The sequence below is a fragment of the Rhinoderma darwinii genome, chromosome 5 (genome assembly GCF_050947455.1).
Source record: "Rhinoderma darwinii isolate aRhiDar2 chromosome 5, aRhiDar2.hap1, whole genome shotgun sequence".
In the NCBI taxonomy this organism is placed as follows: Eukaryota; Metazoa; Chordata; class Amphibia; order Anura; family Rhinodermatidae; genus Rhinoderma; species Rhinoderma darwinii.
The window spans coordinates 254,534,835-254,559,845 of NC_134691.1; the positions used below are offsets into that span (position 1 = coordinate 254,534,835).

Here is a 25,011-nt window from a genome sequence, read left to right on the forward strand (position 1 = left end):
TACAGAGCGTCTTTTTACGCTCCGTGTTTTAAAACAGCGGTGTAAAAAGAACTAAATGCTCTTTTCCCATTGATTTCAATGGGCAGATGTTTGTAGGCGTTCAGCTTCCGTTTTTTCAGGCGTTTTTTGAGGCGTAAACACCCCAAAATACGCCTGAAACCACTGGTTGTGAACATACCCTAGGTTCACACCGAGTTTTTTGCAGGCAGAAAATCTGCCTCAAAATTCCGTTTGGTTTTTGGCGAGTTTTGCGACACAATTTCCACGTCAAGAAACTCATCAAGAAACTCTGTGTGAACCCAGCCTTATAGTCAACACCCAGCATTCCCACCCAAGATCTACCTGCTAGAATACGGTTCGTGCAATAAAGAGAAACATAAAATTTGTGTAATAGCCAAATTCATGTCTGTTTGCAGCCCGCACACGGCTATTCTATTGTTTCTTGCCACTCACCCATAGTAGAGGAAAAAGATCGCTCAGATTTGGCTATCAGTATTGCTGGCCAAATCTTCAGTGGCTCGAACTGCTCTCCTGCTAGGATTGACACGTCCGATGAACCTGACTGTAGCATGTGTGACCAGCTTAGGCCTCATGCACACGAGCGTAGCCATGTGCAGTGCTGTGATTTTCGGTTCGGCCGGCAGCAGAGTGTCACCCGCGAGCCGCCCGCATGTCGCGGGCCGTGCACATGGCCGCGTGCATTATTTCCTATGAGCCTGGACCGCAAAACATGGCCGTAATAAGACATGTCCGTTCTTTTTGCGGTCCAGACTCCTGAAATTGAAATGAATGGGGCCGCAATTCACCTGCAGATTTGCGGGTGAATTGTGGCCGCAAAAATACGTTCGTGTGCATTGGGCCTTAAAATACTGGAGGCTGTAATGCAAATGATCCTCTCCTTTTGATTTAGAAACTTCTGCTGAATATACGGTTAATATAAAAAGAAAATAAGCAGCGCCATTATAAACACTATGAAGGTGTCTATATACAGAGGCCGGTCACAGCTGGTATTGGACAAGCTGTCTGTAGTACTAATGACCTCAAAACACTAAATGGGGCCTGTCATAGGTTCCTGTGCCCCATTTTTTTTGCATTGTATAGAGGGTGTACAGAAGCCCAGGAGACAGCAATACATACTGGACCTGTCGCTCTCTCCTGGTCAGGCAGTGACTTTCCCTGAAAAGATACACAGAAAAACAACTTCCTAGGATCAAGTCCTGTCTATGGACAGTCCCAAACAACTGCTCCTCTGTCCTTGCTATATACAAATCATAATGCCCTTTATGCAAAGGAAAGGGGACATCCTGACCAGGCCTGTTTGAAGGCGTCTCATATAGTACAATATTCCAACATAAGACCTCGTCTGCTGTGTCTCATTCTATCTATAGAGACCACGGGCGCGTAGATGCCTCAGCGCCCTCTATAGGACAAACCTTGACTTCAGGTGACACGACTGCGCACTCCGTGGGAATCACCTTTTTGTTTGATTGACATCTAGGCCACGCCTTCTCCCCTTTTCCTGCCTCGAGGGCGTGGCCCTTTTAAACACCCGGACTGGGAAGTTCGGCCGCCGTCGCTCAGTCAGTCGTTGATCTGGGTAGTGTGTGTGTGTGTGTTTGTGAGTGGTGTTTGTCCGCCGCTGCCGCTGCCGCTGCCGCTTCAGGGATTTCTGTACGGCACGACTATAACCAGCGGAGCTCCGGCACCGAAGGCGGCTGAGGAGAAACTGGTATGTTTATCACGGTGAATACTTTCTGTGTGGGAGAGGGAGCTGCGGTATCGTTGTATGACTGTGCCACTACGGTGCCCTATGGAGAGCCTTTCACCCTAAACGCTTTATGGGGGAGGGGGGTAGACCGGACTGCTCTGCCTTGGATTATTATTGATGGATGGCTCGTTATCTTTCGCTTGTAGTTCATATTGGGGGCTGCCATTTGCTTCCCTATAGACTGACTGTCTCCTTGTACTACAGGTTGGGATTGTATCCAGGATGATCCCGGTGGAAAGTTATGGGATGATGGAGAGTTGCTGCAGGACACCGAGAACTGGGCGACGACAGCAGCAGGAGGAGAAGAAAGGTCCTGAAAGGCCGGGGCTTCTTGGAGACCCCTGTACGCCCATCCAAAACCAGCCCTTTACCAGTCGCTACATCATATCCCCAGGGCATGAGCTGGGCAGGTAAGGGGCATGACCACGGCTCACATATGAGTTTCATTGTGTTGCGGTGTGTATCTACACACTGCACGGTTATTGGGCACTTCTGTTTGCTTTGTCTCCACTTGTGAGCGCTTTAAAGTTTTGCCCTGATTGAAGGGTTAAAATATATCTTTTACAGCCATTGGCATAAGGAAGTGCCAATGAGACCATTGTCCAAAGGTTGTGCTGATGGTGGGCATTCCTTGGTGGGCATTATTCCCTGGACCTGATGGCTTGATGTCGATTGTTTGGGAAAGTATTATCTGGGTTCCCCATGCCAGGTTCTTGTCGGTGTATGTGCCCATGTGTCTTGGCCTGTCTGGGAGATAAACATCCCCTCCACTGCAGCCATGATTATATCCAGCGTTGTGCCCGGGGGCAGGATCTCTTTTTGATAAGGGCATTGGTGAGGATACAAGCTCCTGGTCCCTGTGTGTGTTTGTTTTTTTTTTTTTTTACATTTATTTATTTTGATAATTATGACCCTTGTTAAATTTTTCTAAATCACGTTAAGATTTAGGATAAAAATGGAGAATCCTTCTTACATGGGACATACTAGTGTGAAAGCTGCACGTGCTGTTCATGTTGTGCTATTGGAGATCTCCCCACCTATGTTTCAGAAAAATCTGAGGTTTGGTGTTAGGCTGGGTTCACACGACCTATTTTCAGACGTAAACGAGGGCTACAGGTCGTCTGCACAGTACGTCGGCAAACCCATTCAAATGAATGGGCAGATGTTTGCCGACGTACTGTGCAGACGACCTGTCACAGCTGTCAAACGACGACGCGTAAAATGACTGCCTCAGCAAAGAAGTGCAGGACACTTCTTTGCAACGTAATTTGAGCCGTTCTTCATTGAAGTCAATGAAGAGCAGCTCAAGATTACGGGCGTCAAAGACGCCTTGCATAATACGAGGAGGAGCTTTTACGTCTGAAACGACGCAGCTTTTTTCTCCTGGAAACAGTGTCTTTTCAGACGTAAAAGCCACTTCTCGTGTGCACATACCCTTACTGCTGCCAAGTTGATTTTCCCTCCTCTGGTGCCAATAAGCGGCAATCCAATTGCTGACTAACTAATGTATGACTGTCTGGTTGCTAGGGACATATTGCCTAACTACGGTCTTTTGCATAATATCAACTGCACATCTGTCAACCAGTCTTCAGAATAAAATCTTATCGGGTGGGCATGCAGCACATAAACCATGCCTTTTTGTATCTCTTAGGTCCGTGTTAACCACATTGTAGACATTCAGGTGCAGATCCCCTTTAATAAGAACATTAGTAAGCGTTGCCTTATTGTGTAGCTGATGTATAATCTTCTGCTAATATTTACCACGGTTTCCTGTGATTTGAGAAGTTCTCGCCACGTATAGTAATGCCGACCTCACCAGTCTTTCCTTTAGTACTAGGCTGGAAGTGATCATCTCCTCCATAGATAACCACACTGAACATTTGTCTGAAGACATTTGCCAGTAAACCATGATCTATTGACCTGTTTGATATGATTTTTTTATTTATTTTTTATTTTTTTGATAAAGATGTTCTAACAGGTTAACGGCATTCACAAACCGCTAGTCTTTAACCAAAGTCATGTCACACTTGTAACCTTTGGTCCTATTAATGATCAGGGTTCGGAGGGTATAGTCCAGCAGCGATCACCTCTTGCTGCCTGTAGAGGTAATTTGCCTCGGTTATGGGGCAGATAACGGGTATGCGGTCCAGACCGTGTGTTTAGCAATGCTGTTGGGCATCTGTCCCAGTCTGGTGTGCCGCCTCCAACAAAGTGCTGTGGCATTGCATCTAATCCAGCAGTGTCATTATGTCCTAATCGCTCATAATGTAGCCTTATTTTTTGCAAACCCAAAGGGCATCTGCTGGCCTTTGTTTTTTTTTTGTAAATCCCTAGACTTTTTGTAGGATTTATTATAACCTATATGTTTGCAGAAGCTGTCGTATTAGAACTCATTAAATGTCGATCTTGCACAAAGGCTAATATGGTTCCCTGACAGAGCCCACGTTTCAGCACTCGCTGGCAGGGCCGTGACTGATCGCATTCCAGAATTTTATTACTGTTCAGTTTATTGCAAACTGGATGCAGGTGTCAAATATTACATGGATGTGGTAAGAATCCAGAAGCGAATACAGTCCGTCATGTAGTTATTTGCTAATGGCTCAAGTAGGTGACAACTGATTATTGTTTCTGAGCATCGTTATGGGGTGATGGTACAACCGTAATGAGATTTCTACCCTTCAGATGTATAATTTGTGGCTCTATCTCCACTATTGGCCTCTTTCATGCATTGCATATTTTGTCAGTACTTTGCATTTGTATTTTTCTTGAGTGTAACCTAAACACAAAAAAATTATAATGGAAAGATTTAGGGCTTGTCCACACACAACGGAATTGCCACAGAAAATTTCGGCAGACATTCTGCTGCGGTAAAAACGCACCATTTCCTGTGTCTTTTTTACGGCCGAAAAAGGTGCGTATATTGCTGCGTTTTCCCAATGCAAGGCGATGGGGACTTCTCCTCAGAAAAATACGCACCGCAGGTAAATTTCGTCGCTGACTTTTTACGCAGCGTGTGGGTGAGATTTGTTAAATCTCATCCGCTATGCTTCTACTGTATTCTGCTGCATTCCTTTTCGATGCACTTCTGGTTTTGTCTTAAAAACACGGATGCAAAATATTGACAAACGATGAATTGTGTGAATGTGGCTTAAAAGGGTTTGCCAGATTTGGACAATCCTTGTTTTTTAAGAAGGATAACTCGAGGATAAGCTAGTCACTGTGTCCTGCCGCTAGGGCCCCCACTGATCAGCTATAATCTGTGGGGGAACTGGCAGAAAGTGTTCAGTTCCACTGAAATAGAACGTTTATATAGAAACTTATGAGCTGTCATTGTGCCTCACTCCCCCAGCGAGACACTGTTTATAGCTGCCATCCACTCCGCCTAATAGTGAGGACCTAAATGAGTCGGTCCCCTAGATTTACTCAACTGGTCTTCTAAAACGTACAATCCCTTTTTAATCTTCAGTGACTTATAATGTATTGGTTTGTAGGTCTGCTTTTGGTATATCTACTTTGATGTATCAGGGGACTGCAGACCGTCTAATTATATATCCACTTGTAACCAGCGATTATCCCAGCATTGAGGCCCCATGCACACGATTGCGGCCCGCAAAAACGGAGCCATTCACTTTCATTGAACACTGACACCTTTCCGTAGCACTACGGAAGGGTGTCAGTGCCGTGGAAATGTTCCGGAAATTATGGAACATGTCCGTTCTTTCGCAGTTACGGGCCGTGCTCCCATACTTTGTATGGGAGCACGGCCCGAAAATGCGGCTGTCAGTCAGCGGCCGGCCGTGCCCGCAATCGCGGGCCGTGATTGCGGGCACGGTCGTGTGCATGGGGCCTGAGACAGAAATCAAATTCCTGGGTAAATAGTTACAAGCTGTTTTATGGGGGCCTGTATTTGCTGCTCAATAGAAATAATTGTTCTAATTCTGAGTTTGCAGGACAATAGTGACACATTTTACTAGGATGGTACTATTGGCTTACTTATACTTGTAAGGGAAACCGTTCTGATTTATTAGGTGATTACTAATGGAGAATTTCACAAAGGTAAAACTACCCATTGTATGCCCTAGAAGACCCTTGTTAGGCTATGCCTCCACAGCACTGGCAACAAATAGTGATAAAATAGCCGTGTTGCCTTCAAGTTCTGCCGTGGCTTCAGTGTTTCCATATGGGAAGAGTTGCAAGTCACCAACTATCGCAAATATTTTAACTGTTGGACTCCTACTAATGTTTTGAACGGGGGACCCCTGACCCACCTGGTGAGGTAGCCGAAGACCACTGAGTACAGCCGAATAAAGGAGAGGTTGCTGCGCATGTGTACAGATCTCTCCGTTCTGTTCTATTGGAGTTGTGAAAACCGCCAGGCAAGCATGCTATGGACCCTGCACCCATTTTAAGAATGGGGAATCCCTGGCCCACCAGGTGAGGCAGCCAAAGGCCACCACATCCAGATGAAAATGTTGGGGTTGCTGTGCAGCTCTCTCCATTCTGTTCTATGGGAGTTACGGAGACCACCATGTAAGCGTGCTCTGGGGCTTGCGTCTATGTCGAGAACGGGGGTCCCTCTGTCCTGTCTGGTGAGACGGCCTCCACATCCAGATAGAGCGAAGGGAGAGGTCCTCATGCATGTGTACAGCTCTCAATTCACTTTTCTGTGGGTTACAGAAACATCCAAAGCATGTATGCACGGTCACCTCTTCTCTCCTTCTCATCCTGGATGTGGTGGCAGGTGGGTTGGAGGACGTTCTTGATGTAGGTGTGGGTCCCAGAGCTGGATATGCCATAAATGTCTGTGATGGGATTGACCCATTAAGGAAACGTGGAAGTTGAGGTAATGCCGAGATTTCATGGCAGGTGTTGTCAAGAAGATCTAGCCTTAATCCCAGAGACCAGTTAGCCAATGCTTTTCTATAGGTGGTGGTGGAATTTAATAAATTTTTCAGGCTTAAAGAGGCTCTGTCACCAGATTTTGCAACCCCTATCTGCTATTGCAGCAGATCGGTGCTGCAATGTAGATTACAGTAACGTTTTTATTTTTAAAAAACGAGCATTTTTGGCCAGGTTATGACCATTTTTGTATTTATGCAAATGAGGCTTGCAAAAGTACAACTGGGCGTGTATTGTGTTCGTTACATCGGGGCGTTTTTTACTTCTTTTACTAGCTGGGCGTTCTGACGAGAAGTATCATCCACTTCTCTTCACAACGCCCAGCTTCCGGCAGTGCAGACACACAGCGTGTTCTCGAGAGATCACGCTGTGTCGTCACTCACTTCCTGCCCCAGGTCCTGCATCGTGTCAGACGAGCGAGGACACATCGGCACCAGAGGCTACAGTTGATTCTGCAGCAGCATCGGCGTTTGCAGGTAAGTCGATGTAGCTACTTACCTGCAAACGCTGATGCTGCTGCAGAATCAACTGTAGCCTCTGGTGCCGATGTGGCCGACATGATGCAGGACCTGGGGCAGGAAGTGAGTGACGTCACAGCGTGATCTCTCTCGAACACGGCTGTGTCTGCACTGCCACAAGCTGGGCGTTCTGAAGAGAAGTGGATGATACTTCTCGTCAGAGCGCCCAGCTAGTAAAAGAAGTAAAAACGCCCCGATGTAACGAACACAATACACGCCCAGTTGTACTTTTACTTTTAAACACACCCACTTGGACTTTTGCAAGCCTCATTTGCATAAATACAAAAACGGTCATAACTTGGCCAAAAATGCTCGTTTTTAAAAATAAAAACGTTACTGTAATCTCCATTGCAGCGCCTATCTGCTGCAATAGGAGATAGGGGTTGCAAAATCTGGTGACAGAGCCTCTTTAAACCCAGTGAAAATAACTTTTGTAGCCCTCAATAGAAAGCTCCAGCAGAAAAAATGGCACATAGATAACTTCAAAACCACAAAAAAAGGCCATACTTACTAGGTAGGTGGGTGGGTGAAAACCCGTTCCCAGCAGGACAGAGAGGTCAAAAAATGCTGCAGAAGGAGGGCGCATTAAATAGTGATAGCCACTCCCACTAGTCTATTTGTAACGCTGCTACTGTTAGCTAAGGCGGGCTGCTCTGCATGCCAAGCCAAACGCCAGCACATCATGCCCTCCCAGCATAGAAGACCCGGCTGCGTCCTGATGACCAGCACGTTGTCCCTCCACGTATTACACATAGTACTGACACCCCGTGTACTATTCACAGCACTGACCCCCATTCATCACACCTTTTATTTCTTATTACATTATCACACAGTTCTGACACCAATAGAAAGCTGCTGACTACATTGAAGTTATACTACCATATGTCTGTCTGTATGTATAGATATAATTTTTTTTCCTTTTAGATTTGGAATTACATAATTAGTGGAAGAATTGAGCAGATTTTTATTTTTATTTTATTGCTTTAGTTTTAACAAAACAGGTTTGTGAATATCTCCTGTAAAATGATTGCTGTATGGTTTTGATGTGTGTGTGAAATTTTAATGTATGTGTCAGGAGCATGCGAAAGGCAAGGGTAATGCTGGTATGTGAACTATGTGCACCGATTATTGCCTGGATCATTACAAGGACTGTGAAAGTACAGGACATGAGCAAGAAAGAAGTCTCATGTGTCTGTCCAATGGGAAATAAACAAGCTGTCAGGCCCTGATTTATCCTTTCCCGTTGCAGGGAGCTGTCAATGATAACATGGGCCACAGTATGATGCTGCGTCTAGGGATCTGCCCGATCAATTGATGCCCAGTGAGCACATGCTTTTCATTATTCTGCCAAGCCTTTGATCAGTCTGCTGCACAGGAATATTCTTCGTGAAAAGGATTTAGCCAGCCTAGTGGAACCCTATGAAGCGGCCTGTTCAGTTTACTTTATGATGTGCAGTCCTTGGATGAATCCGGACTCCAAGCCACCCTGGGATATGTGGAGGGTAATGAGGATGATGCTGAGACTTTCAAGCATTCCTCGCTGATTTCCTGTTTGTCATGCCTTTTTTATTTGCTTTAGCTCCATGGACAAATTGCTTTAGATCAAAAGCTCCAGTCGATGATTAAAACAAGAAAGCTATTACGCTCCCTCACTGTGGACGGCTTTGTTTTCTAGATGTCCCTTTATCTGTGGCACAGGGGAAGATGGAGAACGTGTTGTGAAGTATTTACAAGGCTTCTGTTCGCTATACTGTTGAGGCTTAAGCACTGCTGGCGGAAGAACGTATTCGGCGAAGAAGCCATTTTCTTAGGCCAGTTGAATGCCAGTTATGTTTACTTTTCAGTATGCGGTCCCATTTGGGGGACCAAATACAGTGAACATAATATTTCTTTCAAAACAAATGAACTTAAAGAGGCTCTGTCACCAGATTTTGCAACCCCTGTTATTGCAGCAGATCGGCGCTGCAATGGAGATTACAGTAACGTTTTTATTTTATTTTTAAAACGAGCATTTTTGGCCAGGTTATGACCATTTTTGTATTTATGCAAATGAGGCTTGCAAAAGTCCAACTGGGCGTGTATTATGTGCGTACATCGGGGCGTTTTTAATACTTTTACTAGCTGGGCGTTCTGATGAGAAGTATCATCCACTTCTCTTCAGAACGCCCAGCTTCTGGCAGATCACGCTGTGACGTCACTCACAGGTCCTGCATAGTGTCAGACGAGCGAGGACACATCGGCACCAGAGGCTACAGTTGATTCTGCAGCAGCATCAGCATTTGCAGGTAAGTAGCTACATCGATTTACCTGCTAACGCCGATGCTGCTGCAGAATCAACTGTAGCCTCTGGTGTCGATGTGTCCTCGCTCGTCTGACACGATGCAGGACCTGGGGAAGTGACGTCACAGCGTGATCTGCAAGAAACTGGGCGTTCTGAAGAGAAGTGGATGATACTTCTCGTCAGAACGCCCGGCTAGTAAAAGAAGTAAAAACGCCCCGATGTACGCACATAATATACGCCCAGTTGTACTTTTGCAAGCCTCATTTGCATAAATACAAAAATGGTCATAACTTGGCCAAAAATGCTCGTTTTTTAAAAATAAAAACGTTACTGTAATCTACATTGCAGCGCCGATCTGCTGCAATAGCAGATAGGGGTTGCAAAATCTGGTGGCAGAGCCTCTTTAAAGAGGCTCTGTCACCAGATTATAAGTGCCCTATGTAGATAACAGTAGTTTTTATTTTGAAAAACGATCATTTTTGAGCAAGTTATGAACAATTTTAGATTTAGTTTCTTAATGCCCAACTGGGCGTGTTTTTACTTTTAACCAAGTGGGTGTTGTAAAGAAGTGTATGAGGCTGACCAATCAGTGTCCTGCACTTCTCATTGTTCCCGCCCAGCTTCTTTCACTGCACAATCTCACTGTGCTGTGGATCATGCTGGGCTGGAACAATGAGAAGTGCAGGACACTGATTGGTCAGCCTCATACACTTCTTTACAACACCCACTTGGTTAAAAGTAAAAACACGCCCAGTTGGGCATTAAGAAACTAAATCTAAAATTGTTCATAACTTGCTCAAAAATGATCGTTTTTCAAAATAAAAACCACTGCTGTTATCTACATTCCAGCGCCGATCAGATTATCTAGGAGATAGGGAATTTATAATCTGGTGACAGAGCCTCTTTAAGCGTACTGTAAGGTCCTACACACACGACCGTCTTTCATACTTCTGAATGTCTGTGTTGCATCAGTGATTTCCGTATGTTCGTTTTTCATTTTTTTTTAAATATTTTTATTCTCCACCCGCATTTCCTAATCAACTGATGTGTGTGTGCTGTCCATTTACTTCACACAACCATAGGGTGAATCTGGTATGCAAAGTCGGACCAGAGTAGGACCTGCGATGAGTTTCTCGCAATGATCACGTGCTCAAACTGTTTGACTAATCCCATTGAATTGCATGGGTCAGTGTGCAACGCACTGACGAGAAACACATTTATGTGAAAAAGGCCTGAGGCCCTTTTCACATTGGTTGTGTAATTTGGCACATTTTGCATGCCACAATAGGTTTTAAAGGCCTGTCTAAAGTTTTTAATTAAAGAAAAAAAATAAGTCATGTATTCCATTGAATTTGTAGTAAAAAAAAAAAAAAAGCATGGTTTTGTTTGTTATCCACCAAACTATGCCATGTGAACAACTACAGTTGATGGAATCGCCAAAATCAGGGCAACCCCCCCCCCCCCCCCCAAAAAAAACACTACTTGGTTAAATATACCCAAAAAATTGGTAGTTCTTAATATACCAAGAAGTGGGCACGGCCGGCCGCCGACTGACAGCCGCATTTTCGGGCCGTGCTCCCATACAAAGTATGGGCGCACGGCCCGCAAAATGCAAAAGAACGGACATGTTCCATAATTCCCGGAACATTTCCATAGCACGGACACCCTTCCGTAGTGCTACGGAAAGGTGTCAGTGTTCAATGAAAGTGAATGGCTCCGGTCCACAAAAACAGAGGTTTTTTACGGTCGTGTGCATGGGGCCATACCTGAATGACACCATTCTAGCAGTTCCCTCTTCTGTAATCTACTGGGCAATAGCTGAAACCTGAGCTATCTAGGGCAATATGATAGCCGATCAGAATGGTCATGAGGCACCCAGTACTTTGTATAGGAAATGTTCCAACTAGGATGGCAGGTGATCTCCAAAATGTTGGCATTTGTAAAACTTCAGAGGCTCTGGAACTCCTGGCTGAAAGCTGAAATTTCGTGGCCATGTGTAAATAATTGGAGCGCTTATGCCTCATGCACACGACCCTTGTGCCACTCAGGCCATTTTTTACTTCATCCGAGTGGCACCCGATAGTCTTCACGGACACCTTCACTTCAGCGGGTCCGTGAAAAATGGTCCGAGTCTCCGATTCTAGGAAGGATAGAACATGTCCTATCTTTCCTCGGATCAATGACGGGACTCGGACAGCACACTTGGTCGTGTGCATGAGGCGTTAGTCTCCAGCTTCATGTTAGGCCAATAGTTTAGGGTTTGTGAAAGCCATTAGTGAGTTAACAAAATATTTTCCTTTTGTTTTTCCAATTAAAATTAACTAGTTGTCCTCTGAAACAATAACAAGGGACGCCGCTTTAAACAGAAGGATTACATTGACCTATTATGTATCCAAGCTAATCCTACTGATACTTGATACGCACAGCCAGGAGACCATGTCTGCGTAAGCCTGTATTTGGCAGCCATTACTCTTTGTTGGTGCGGCTTGTAAAGGAATGATGGGGTGTGCTAGAATTGGCTTGTTTTAGTGATCACCCCACTATTGCAGCAACATCCGGGATTTATTCCCTTTGTACTGGTGTTAGTGGTGCGTGCGATTCTTGTCTGTTTGTGTTGCAAAGTCACTTATTCTACATTAAGGATGGTTCTTATCACTCTATTGATGCCGTCTAGTCAATTCCTTCCAGAGGAAGGAAAGTCTGCAAAAGTTGTGAGCCATATATTACCCAAGTCACTGGATGGGGATCTGACTTGCAGGATCCTGTGACCTGTTTCAGTTTTATTCTAAATCAGGATAAGTTACTGACAAATCACGATGTATTAATATGCCAATAGTGTCTTGAAAGTAGCTGAATCCTATAAAGTTACTCAATCTTCATCTCTTAACCCGTAACCCCTTCTCGACATCCGCCGTATATATATGGCGCACGCCGGGTGGGGGAATATGGAGTGGGCTCACGGGCTGAGTCCGCTCCATAGAGCGAGTGTGTCGGCTGTGTGTTACAGCCGACACTTCCCGGTAACGGCGAGATCGGGGGGAGCCGTTGTTTCACACGGCTGCCTGGGGGTCTGACTAAGTCACCCATGTCCGCCATCTTGGTACTCCTGTGAAGCTCTGCCTCCGGCAGGGCTTCATAGGAGACTGTCAGAATCACGATATACTGCAATACATTAGTATTGCAGTATATCGTGCAAGCGATTTTAACGATCGCTGGTTGAAGTCCCCTAGGGGGACTAATAAAAAATGTAAAAATGAGTTAAATAAAGTTGTTTTTTTTGTGTAAAAAAAATGTAAAATTAAAAGTTCAAAAACCCCCTCTTTTCCCATTTCCCCCCCTAGAGCATAGTAAAAAATTAAATAAATAAACATAATTGGTATCGCCGCGTCCGTAAAAGTCTGAACTATTACAATATATCATTATTTAACCCGCACGGTGAACGCCGTAAAAAAAAAAAATCCCATAAAAAGTGATCAAACCGTCACATTTACACCAAAATGGTATTATTAAAAACTACAGCTTATCCCGCAAAAAAATAAGCCCTCATACAACTTAATCGACGGAAAAATAAAGAAGTTACGGCTCTCGGAATTTGGTGAAACAAAATAAATTTTCTTTTTTACACTTAGGTTTTTACTAGTAAAAGTAGTAAAATATAGAAAAAACGACACATATTTGGTATCGGCGTAATCGTATTGACCCATAGAATAAAATTAACAAGTTGTTTTAATTGTACAGTGAATTCCGTAAAAATGGCGCGCAAAAAACCATGGCGGAATCGCTGTTTTTTTTCATTTTCTACCCCACAAATAATTTTTTTCCCGTTTCCTAGTACATTGTACGGCAAAATAAATGGTGCTACGAAAAACTACAACTTGTCCCGCAAAAATCAAGCCCTCCTAGTACTATATCGACGGAAAAATAAAGGCGTTATGGCCTTTGGAAGGTGGGGAGGTTAAAACGAAAATGAAAATCTGAAAAGGGGCTGCGGCGGGAAGGGGTTAAAGGGTTATCCGGTTTTATTAAAATTGGCCTATCCTAATAATAATCTTTGCGCCAGCATATTACGCAGCACTTTACAATTTAGAGGGAACATGAACAGACAATATGAGACATTACACAGTGACCGTTAATTTACAATTCAAACCAGAGGAGTGAGGACCCTGCTCGCAAGAGCTTACACTCTGTGGAAATAAGGGAGACACAAAGTGTGACAGTGTTTGTTCTGTACAATGGTCCAGCCATTTTTATACACATGCGGTGGTAACATAAAGCTGCATGAGCCGGTCACCAGCCAGTATCCGTGTATGACGGACATGAAGAGAAGGAGAGTGAGGGAATCTTATTCTGATGACTAATCTAAAAGGAGTCAGATTAGGGAATGTTATAGGCCTGTCTAAATAGATGTGTTTTCAGGGCACATTTAAAACTGAGGATATTGGGAATTAATCTGATTGCCTGGGGTAGTGCATTGCAGAGGACTGGTGCAGCCCCTTCCTAATGATATGCAATCCATATTAGATCGGTGGGGGTCTGACTGTCAGCTGATTGAAGGGGATGCGGCGCTCATGTGAGCACCGCAGCATCGTTGTTTGCATGGTTCTTCTCTCCATTTGTACTTGAAGGGGACAGTGGTGTAATACCCTGCATGGCCGCTACAAATGTAATGGCGTGTGCAAATACCAACCGAGAGAAGAACTATGTAAACTTGAAGAAGCGACAATGCCCGCAAGCCACTCCAATCAGCTGATTGGGGGTGCTGACGGTCAGACCCCCCCCACGATCTAATATTGATTGCATATCATAAGGATAGCCCATCAATTTTAATAACCCAGATAATCCTTTTAATAATTTTACAAATTTTCAAATGCAGATATAGCATGACAGCTGGTTGTCACGGATGTGCATTCTGTGTCTATATTCAGTAAAACCTCTTTTGAGGTGACCACCCAAAGTTGCGTTAAGTCCAACCCCCCCCCTCCTACTTATCAAAGAACTGGATAAGTGGGTGATGTTTTGGAGAGGTTTCACTGTATTTATAATATGTAATAATTCATACCTTCTCAATTGGCTGTAAATCATTTATTTGTCCTCTTTAGTTGACGGACTATGTATATTTCCTGTAATTTATGAGGGTCTCTTCCGCAAATTTCTAAGTTTTTGGACGCGGAAACCGTGTCGGAAAACGTGCCAAAAAAAACAGCCAAATATGCCTCCCATTGATTTTAATGGGAGGTGTTTTTTTTTTTTTTCCCGCGAGCGGAAAAACCGTATCGTAGGAAAAAGATGCATGCCCTATCTTCGGGCGTTTACGTGTCTATTGACATCAATGGGAGGCAGAGAAAGCGTATTTTGCGGCATTTTTTTGCCCGTGGCGCTCAATGGCCGTGGGTGAAAAACGTTGCAATAATCAGCGTGCAGGCAGAGCAAAATCTACCTCAAAATTCCAAACTGAATTTTAAGGCAGATTTTCTGCCTGCAAAAAAACTGTGTGAACCCAGCCTAATAATTCTCCTTTCCTGGCTTGCGTTTTCCGTTTCCTGTGTTGCGTGATCTGCAGCCTGGTTTACAGGCCCGAGTGCCAGCTTGGATGTCGTGCAGTAGCTTGCCAAACAATGGTTTCCTATTGAATGAGTCCCCCTCCCCTGAATTCACATGTATTGTTTTTAATTGCAGTGACACTCCTTTTTCAGTGGCGATGATTTACGTTAGTGTGTAATCTCGATTGTTTCAAGTAATGTCCTCCTCACTGGAGGCCAGAGCAGTGTTGTGAACCACATTGATGAAGCGTTTGTGCATCTGACATGTAAAACCGGCCATTCTTGTTGTGAATTTACTGACAATGGTTTGCCTTTTGCTAATGACTTTGTAATTAAAAAGATCTTCAGTCTGTCACACACCTGGTTCTACAAATCTGTTTCCTGGAAGACTGAAGATTAGTCGCTGGGTCACTCATTAGGGTATGTTCACACGCACTAATTACGGACGTAATTCGGGCGTTCTTGCCCCGACTTGCGTCCCAAAAATAGCGCCTCAATAGCGCTGACAAACATCTGCCCATTGAAAGCAATGGGCAGACGTTTGTCTGTTCACACGAGGCGTAATTTACGCGCCGCTGTCAAATAACGGCGCGTAAATAGACGCCCGCGTCAAAGAAGTGACCTGTCACTTCTTTGGCCGTAATTGGAGCCGTTATTCATTGACTCCAATGAATAGCAGCGCCAATTACGTCCGTAATGGACACGGCGTTCAAGCGCCTGCACATGCCGTTACGGCTGAAAGTACGGGGATGTTTTCAGGCTGAAACATCCCCGTAATTTCAGCCGTTACGGACGCCTTCGTGTGAACATACCCTCACGGTCTGTACAGTATAGCATAGATTCTTTTAGATGCTGTTAAACTATAATGCAGTTACTGGAAAAAAAAAAAAAGTTATTGAACCTTGAAAGAAAGTGTATGCAATTCTTGGGGCACAGTAGGGCCTGTGTGGAGACCTTCCCCACCTACCACTGCACCTGCTTATGGCCTCTTTCATGCGTAGCAATAGGGACATTTCATGTGACCTGTTTTTGGGTAGGATAGCAGACCATGTCTTACCCTCTGAAAACCATATAAATCTAAAGGCAACGTTGGCTAACTGATGGCAAAGAGAGTGTTCTGGTGTGTTCATATAAAGCAACCAAGTAATACATTCGTCTCTGCAAAAAGATCTATAGTAACTTTATTCCAGTTCTGCAGCGTCTCGGCTCAGTAGCTTTCTCCAGCACAGGCAACACACACGTGAACACCGTAGACAGGGGCCTGACGTACAGCGCAGTATGTGGAGCATACAAAACATTAGCGGGTACCAGAGGCCGCACTACATGGTTTCCAGCCGGCTAAGAATACTCCTCTTAGCAGTACGTAATTTGCAGTAAGTCAAACTAATAATACGTAGCGATACACCGTTAAACTTGCTATTGCTGCACAAACATTACTAGAACGAACAATGCTTTCATGCATTCATAGAGAGTTTAGGGAATTCTAAACCTATTCTATATTATACACTGAACATAAGGATATGTTCATACACGGAGTCAAAAAGTCTGAAAATACGGAGCTGTTTTCAAGGGAAAACCCGCTCCTGATTTTCAGGCGTTTTTCACAGCGTTTCTTACGGTCGTTTTTGGAACGGTTTTCAATAGTCTATTAAAAACTGCTCCAAAAACGTCCCAAGAAGTGACCTCCGCTTATTTTGCGTGGTCGCTTTTCAAAAGGGCCGCGTAAAAAAACAAAACAGCCCGTCGGAACAGAACAGTTTTTCCCATTGAAATCATTGGGCAGATGTTTGGAGGCGTTCTGCTTCCGATTTTTCGGCCGTTTACGGGCCAAAAATAAGCTGTGTGAACATACCCTAAGGGTATGTTCACACGTAATTCGGGCGTTTTACGCCTCGAATTATGCCTGAAAAATCTGGCCCATTATGCCTACAAACATCTGCCCATTGCTTTCAATGGGTTTTACGATGTTCTGTTCCCACGAAGTGTCATTTTACGCGTCACTGTCACATAGATTCCCCCCCCCCCCCCCCCCTTGTAGGGAGGTGATGGGGTCAGCAGCAGACATGGAGGAGAGGCAAATGACACTGGAGAATCACACTGCTGGACAAACACCGGGGCTGGGCTGAGGGTGATAAATGAGAAGGCAATGGAGGAAGGGACTTTATGGTGCATGGTAAGGACCACATCCGTCATGGCGATCTTCTCACATCCAGCTCTCCTTGTGAAGTCTGACCCAGGCGCTACCACAGACATGTCTCCGCCACAGTGTCTATGGAGGTTCAGGCCTATGTCCCTGATGGCCCTTGTAAGTAGTGTGCTGCCAGAGCAGGAATGCCGTGCTACAGTCGCCCACATAGAGCCTTATTGAGTCAATGTATGGGTGCCTAACTGATGTCACTAGGAGCTGTCCGGCCATGCTGGTGGCACAGTACGAGAGAAGACTGGTTTTGAGACCAGTACTTCTCATGTACTGGTTTTAGCTTTCATTCTGTGCCACTAGCAACATCCTCACGCTGTTTTCATCTGTAAGAATATGCATGAGCCTAAATTCAAAGCGTTCAGGAGCCTTTACAGGCACCCGTGATCTCTAGCATGTGCGGTTGTCTGCCTCTTGCGGCGTCAGGGAATGTAGCGTGGATATACGGGCATTTTTATTTTGTGGACACGCAGTAGTATACTTCCAGACACCAAAAATGGACAGGCGTGAGCTGCACAATGTTCTAGATTTGCGTTGCTTGACTTCTGTGTTTTTAATAAATATCCGCTACTGTTTTCGCTTAATGTTACTGTAATGTTTGATATTAAGCCATTGGCTAGGGGCATGAATTATGTACTATTTCACAACTTCGACCTGAACCACCTGTACCTGAGGCCTATGTATACTATCTTCACTTGTGTGTTGCCTGAGAGGCTGCTGAGCCGAAATGTTGCACGACCGGATTAAAGTTACTATATCTTATTACATCAAGACGGGAGTGCTCTCTCTTAGGCTGGGTTCACACGACCTATTTTCAGACGTAAACGAGGTGTATTATGCCTCATTTTACGTCTGAAAATAGGGCTACAATACGTCGGCAAACATCTGCCCATTCATTTAAATGGGTTTGCCGACGTACTGTGCCGACGACCTGTCATTTACGTGTCGTCGTTTGACAGCTGTCAAACGCCGACGCGTAAAATGACTGCCTCGGCAAAGAAGTGCAGGACACTTCTTTGCAACGTAATTTGAGCCGTTCTTCATTGGTGTCTATGAAGAGCAGCTCAAGATTACGGGCGTCAAAGACGCCTCGCATAATGCGAGGAGGAGCTTTTACGTCTGAAACGACGCAGCGGTTTTCTCCTGAAAACAGTGTCTTTTCAGACGTAAAAGACAGTTCCCGTGTGCACATACCCTTACTTTTGTTGGCGGATATTGTGTTTGGGTCAGTTGGACGGAGCTCCTGGTTAGGCCTGCACCACGCATGCTGCTGAGACTTTGGCCTTGGACGCTGTCCATTTAAGTTTTGCGTGTTAATATGAATGACTTGTCTCTAGTTCCTAATGAGCAGATGTTCGTGCAGCATTGTAACCATTTGTAATGAGTTGCGTGAACGTCTGTTTCCACTTCTTCGGCCTGGCACGGGACTTGCTGTGAGGGCATTCACATGTAATTAGAGCGGTCAATCACAACATCTCCGTAATTCATTACGTAATACTCAGTGGCTCAAGTGTTGATTTGCGTCTTTGCAGCTTCTGCTCTGAATTGTTTAGGGCATGGTTTGGCTCGTAACCAGATCTCATTTGGCGCTGTGTATATGTGTGTGGTGTTTACCGGATATTCCTTCTGGTAGTTTTATCATCTATCTTTCCTTGAAATTGGCTTTCTGGTGAATTTGTGTTGGCCGTGTGTCTATACACAGCAGTCAATGTGGTCAGCATAGCTGCAGTATGAAGTACCGAGTATTTGACTGCAAGCAGCCGTGGGCCGGGTTCCCACGTAGTATAAACGCTGCAGGATGTGTGGAAATTACACAGCATTTACAGTAGCGGCAAAATGGATGACATTTAGAAAGTCTCATGCCTACACTGCGGGGTGGGGACGACGACGCAGCGCAAACGTTAAATTGACCTGCGTTGTGGAATTTAATTCCGCAGCATGTCAATTTATGCGGCTTTTGTTTTTTGTTGGCCTGTTATGGGTTTTCCTTATTCAATTCAACATGGATTCAAAACCCGCAACAGTAAGACAAGTATTGCGACTTTTGTGGAGTAACACAGCGGTTAAAAAAAAAATCATACTTGCCCAGAACAGTCTGTCCTCCTGGGATGACTTTTCATCACATGTGACCGCTGCAGCCAATCACAATGTTGCAGGCCGTGTGATGCTATCAGCGGAGCGGAAGTCAAAGAGGGTGGGGGAAAGTACGAGCGCTTTTTTACGCAGCCGAAAAACGGCAATGTGGTGTGACTGAGAGATATATGTATATTTATTTCTTTTCTGCACGGAATGTACTGGAGGTTCCAGGTTGGAAACACTGCTTGATCTTTATGCAGCGTATCAGACCTGTGAGAACCAGGCCTCCATGTTTAGACCACGCAGCGAAGGTTGTATTGATACTGACTTCCGTGTATGTTCCGCATACGCCTAACCTATCCATATTCACCCAATTGATGTCAAATCCATGTTCTTCTGTACATCTTTACTTTCAACTGTGTGGAATAGCCAAGTCGGATACTGTCCATACAGCGGCATCCCACCAAAAAAAGGATACGGTGCAGTATACTTTTATTAACTTGGGAGCCTATGGACGATGTCTGCCTATATAGTGGCAGCCGTAGGAAAATCCTTCTAATATAGCCCTTAGTTGTACATTTCACCGCAGTGCGGATCTAGTATAGAGCAGGCAAACTGCCCTCACATTGCTGCGCAGGAAAAAGATGAAATCCTGCTTTGAATGTTTGTGACATTGGAGGCAGTACACATTGCTTGTGTGTTTTTCTATGTGTGCACTTTGTAGTCCTTGACTCCTGCGCCTGGACATGAAGTGTCACTGGTCTGGGGGACCTGGCAGCCATATGCCTTTTGTACTTTACCAGTGTGCTGCCGTCCTCCCAGGCATACACTGTGCTGGTGGTGTTTGCCTAGAAGTAGGTCAGCGTACAATGCAGTTTAGGCTGCTGAAGGACCGGCTCTCTATGTCCAAGCATGACTTCATGCTGCAGAAATGTGCAGGACAAAAGCATGTTTACATTCCCTGTTTCCATGGTGGATTTATATTCCTCTCGGCGAGGGCTTGACCTTCCGCTCATACACACTCCGGTTCTTACCTGTAAGGTGTTGTGTGTTTTTTATTTGTCTTTTTTTTTTTCTCGTTTATTTCAGTGTATATCCTCCTGTTTGTAGGCCGACAACTGTATATTCACACTCCGATTTGTTGCAGAAATTTCTGCAACAAAAAAGTCAATTCCATACACGTGGTTTGTTCCTGCAGCATTTGCCTGCATTTCTGAAGCCGCATTCAGATGAATGAGCGTCACAAATTTCTGTAACAAATCTGCCATGTGTGAATACACCCGAATAGCTACTACTTAGTAATGGGTTCAGTCTTCTTTACGTCGGAGAAACCCATCAATGGATAGGCAGACAGAAACCATAGCTTCCATTTAATGGCAATGCTTTACGTTTGTCTTATTTCCGTGAGGTTCCCGTATTTTTTGACAATAGCGCAGTCGAGTGAAGCATTACCATTGAAATAAATGGTAATGCAACCGGAAGCTATGGTTTTTTCCGTTTGCCTTTCCATAGATGGGTTCCTCTGGGCACGTTCACATCAGCATTCGGTTTCAGTCAAAGGACAAAGCCGGATGAAAAAGGTAAATTTATTTGTTTTACTCAAAATGCCTAGAGAACCTGTATTAGTAAATACTTGTATTCTCCATAATATAACCATTCCCAGCCGGGACAGAATTTCCTAGAATGCAAAAATATCAGCTGTTATGTCAATGTCTGCAAACTTTTCCCTTCCCTTTTCCCATCACTTGATGGACATCTGTTTTGTTTTTGTTTTTTCAACCGTAAGAACTATGTAGTTGGCATTATCTAGGCAGGTATTCTACAATATACTTCTAACCAGAGTGTCCCTTTTAATCAGTAAAGCTCTCGATCACCATATTCTCTTACAGCAAAGTAGCTTTTCCTATTTCAGTTGCAGAAGATTCGGGAATCCTTCTCTATTGCCTAAGGGTGGTTTTGTAGCATCTGCTATGGTTTTTCTTAGACACTAATGGCTCGGTGTACCAATTCTTACATAAATTTGGATACTTCTGTAGTTGTGTTTTGATAAACTTATTTTGCTGCACGTATTTAGAACAGAATGTGCAATTTGTCTAAACCTTTTTTTTTTCTTCTTTGTATTCTTAGGGGAAAGTTTGCTGTGGTTCGAAAATGTATTGAAAAAGAAACCGAAAAAGAGTTTGCTGCAAAGATTATGAGAAAACGAAGAAAGGGCCAGGACTGTCGTATGGAAATCCTTCATGAGATTGCAGTCTTGGAGCTGGCAAAAGACAACCCTTGGGTCATCAAACTGCACGAGGTGTATGAAGCCGCAACAGAAATTATACTCGTTTTAGAATAGTAAGTAAAGACTGAATTTATTCAGCAAATAAAATAGTTGACCAGTATATCTGCATTCATAGTGGTGGGAGAGGCATCGGGGGCTGCAGTTGTGAATGGGCCTCTATTACTAGGGAGGTCTAGGCGCCCAGATACTTCATGTTAGGTATTGTACCTCTACAGCGCTGCTGTTCTATCTGTGGTCTGCAACCTATGGCTCTCCAGCTGTCAGGACATGTTGGGAGCTGATGAGCCATAGACTGTTGACCGCCACCTTTCTATGCAACTTTATATCGCAATACAACTACATATTTGATTATATTGTGCGTGTATATAGATCCTATACAGCAAGATGTAGTGACAAGTTAATAGTCCTAGGTAAAGCTTTTACACCGGGGCCCAGGAGCATCCGGCTATGTCTCTCTCCGCAAGTGTTGTACCCTGTGTTTCTGTGACCTTGCCGTGTGAAGTTGTGTTGTACTCACCTGATGTTACTGGGGTAGAGTAGGTTTTGAAGCGTTGGTTTTTCCTATTGGTGCAGGAGTACTGGATAGGAAATATCAGCTGCATACTAGTTCCATGATATTAGAAAAGTTTACGTTTTGGAGTCTAGGGGCCAGATTTAATAAAAATGTCTAACGGCAATACTGGCCTTGTAGCCCAATGCAACCAATCACAGCACAGCTTTTATTTTTCCCAGAGTAGTTTGATTATGGAAGCTGAGCTCTTATTGGTTGCGATGGGCAGGTAGGGGAGTGTCTTTTTAGACAATATTTATAAACCTCCCATTAGACGTTGTTTTGTTTTTTTTAATAGCGTTGATACAAGACTTGTTTGGCTGAACAGAAGAGCGTCTTCAAGGGGCTGCTATTTCCTCTTGTCTTTACTGCAAAGATTCAGTTAATGTTTCATCAAAGCTGGTTAAACATTAACTGTGACGTGAACAGGCCTATAATACGAACAGGGCAGCTACTGTCCCCTTAAGTGTAGCAATAACATATGGATGTTAATTTTCCGCCCAAAAAAAACCCCAGGAAATCCGCAGCAGATCATGCATGATCCGCTACTTATTTCATCACAAGTTGCATTTTATTGAACAAATTCCGCAATAAATCTGCACACCGTAATCCCCGAAATCTGCCTGCCTTTCAAGTTTCTGAATCCGCAGCAAGTCTATCTCTGCTGTGGATAAATTTTTTTTAAAAAAAAAACACGTAATGCAGGCCAATTCCTGGAAGTATAATTTCCGCAGCATGTCTGAGATTTATACAAATCTTATCCACTTTTGCTGGTGCTGTAAAACACTGCGGAATCTCCATGTGGAATTCCGGACATAAATTCCACAGCTAATCTGCAACTTGTGAAAAAGCCCTAAAGTGACCTTACGTGATCTAGCGTTCTCTTGGTTTTTTTTGTTTTTTTTGTTCTATTTTTAGTGTTTTATTGTATGTAATTTGTCTCATTGCACACAAGGAAGCATGTTCTCCACAATTGTTAGACAAAATTTTATCCTAAAGGGGTTATTCGAGATTATGAAAGTACCTGCATATGTCTAAATGTTCATCGGGTGATTCCATCATAGCCCAGAAATCATTTTTCATTGTTACCCAGCTCTGTGCAGTACTGCTGTTTTGATGCTGGAAAGACTTGCTGTGGGTAGGATTATCATCTAAAGGACTACAGTTCCCATGATCCCTCTCTCCACTCAGACATTGCCTATGTTTACAGCTGCCCTGCCCCTCTATTACAAGGTGTAAGGTAGTGCTGTAATTGTCACTGTCTTCACACACCACACAGATTCTGCTACTGACACTGCACGATCTGCAGTGATCATTTTCATATTCCCTACTGGAGAATTCTGAGTTAGAGGGTGGTCCTTTGCTCCGGATCTCTATCTTTTGACCAGAGTGCAAAGCCGTTACCAAGAGTGTCTCCTACTGTGGAGGACCTGCCTTGTATTACACAGGCAACCCATTCTAGCATCCAAATATCCACTAAGATTAAACCAGTTTTCCAACACATTACAGCAGGGGGTGATCAGTTTGTCTAGGAACCCTTCTAACAAGTAGGGATTGTACAAAGCGGAGAACCCCTTTTAAGAGATTTATATAAAGTCAATACCACATTTAGAAGACTAAATTCAAATGAAAAATTATTCTTTTGCCCATAAACTACAAGTTTGCAGGGAAACACTGTTCCTGTGTAGCGATTTGAAATGACTTTTCACATACATTGTGTCACAGCAATGTTCTTATATACTGGATGACCTTTTATTTTAATTGGGTAAGTTAGAAGATAATAGCTTTGTGAAATTCAGGCTTCATAGCTTATAGTAGGATAATTGTCCTAAGTAAGTCACATCAAGTTGGTGTGTGTGTGTATATAGGGCTTCTTCCAGGTCTTTTCTTGGTCCATGTTTATATGTAAACCTCAGTTTGACGGCCTCATGAACAGTCAAGGAATGCAGTATGTTCAGACTTGGGAAAATATATCATTACAAGTCTTCACGCGGATAATCTGAATTTCAGCTTATTTATTCTTAATGCAAATAGTTTTTAAAGGTGTTTTCCACAATTGGACAACTGATGACCTATCCACTGGATAGGTCATCAGTATATGATCGGTGTGTGTCCAACACCTGGACCCCGCACTGGGCACTGCATGCTGTGCATGGTGTGCAGTAGTTTGAGCCGGAAGCAGATGGTTTCATAGAGGCCGGTCTCAAGAACTGCAGCTTTGCTCCTATTCACTTGAATAGGAGCAGAACTGTGGCTTGGCTGCTACTCCATGACCAGAGCCATCTGCTTCTGTCATGGACATCTGGTGCCCGGAGGCAGCAGGAGCAGCTGATCCACACCGTTCATATACTGATGATCTGGCAGATAGGTAATTAGTTGTCCAATCGTGGAAAATCCCTTTAAAGTTAGTTCACTCATAGTCCTCTTAAGGTTTGTCTGTGTTTTTGTAAATTTTATTGATCACGTTATAATAATGACATCGGTACAACAAAAAAAGGCACACGCATACACATTTTATAGCTTTTATCTATGTATAGATAACGTTTATAGAATATAACCTAAAATAAACTTGTAACAAGTAGCTTTCCATTTGTTTACAGAAAAACAGGGTGGTTAGTTCGATTCAATGCTTAAAAGGTGGTCAGTGGAGGAGTAAACTAACCGGAGATACTCCATAAGTGCTAATGCTATTAGAAAATATGAGTAGTAGCTATCCAAGGTTGTCAAATTTAAAAAAAATTATCCGGGCAGCCACGTGAGTCAAAAGTGAGCTTAAAGAGGCTCTGTCACCAGATTTTGCAGCCCCTATCTGCTATTGCAGCAGATAGGCGCTGCAATGTAGATTACAGTAACGTTTTTATTTTTAAAAAACGAGCATTTTTGGCCAAGTTATGA

General features: G+C 43.9%; 1 protein-coding gene across 1 annotated transcript in view; it reads left to right on the top strand.

The window, feature by feature from the left end:
- Positions 1 to 1,654: 1,654 nt before the first annotated feature.
- Positions 1,655 to 25,011, top strand: part of STK17A (serine/threonine kinase 17a) — a 41,938-nt gene continuing 18,581 nt past the window's right edge. Inside the window, exons 1-3 of the mRNA XM_075827054.1 lie at positions 1,655 to 1,729; positions 1,973 to 2,178; positions 21,407 to 21,619. Of these exons, the coding sequence (XP_075683169.1) occupies positions 1,991 to 2,178; positions 21,407 to 21,619 (401 nt within the window). The 5' untranslated portion in view covers positions 1,655 to 1,729; positions 1,973 to 1,990. The remainder of the gene's footprint in view (positions 1,730 to 1,972; positions 2,179 to 21,406; positions 21,620 to 25,011) is intronic.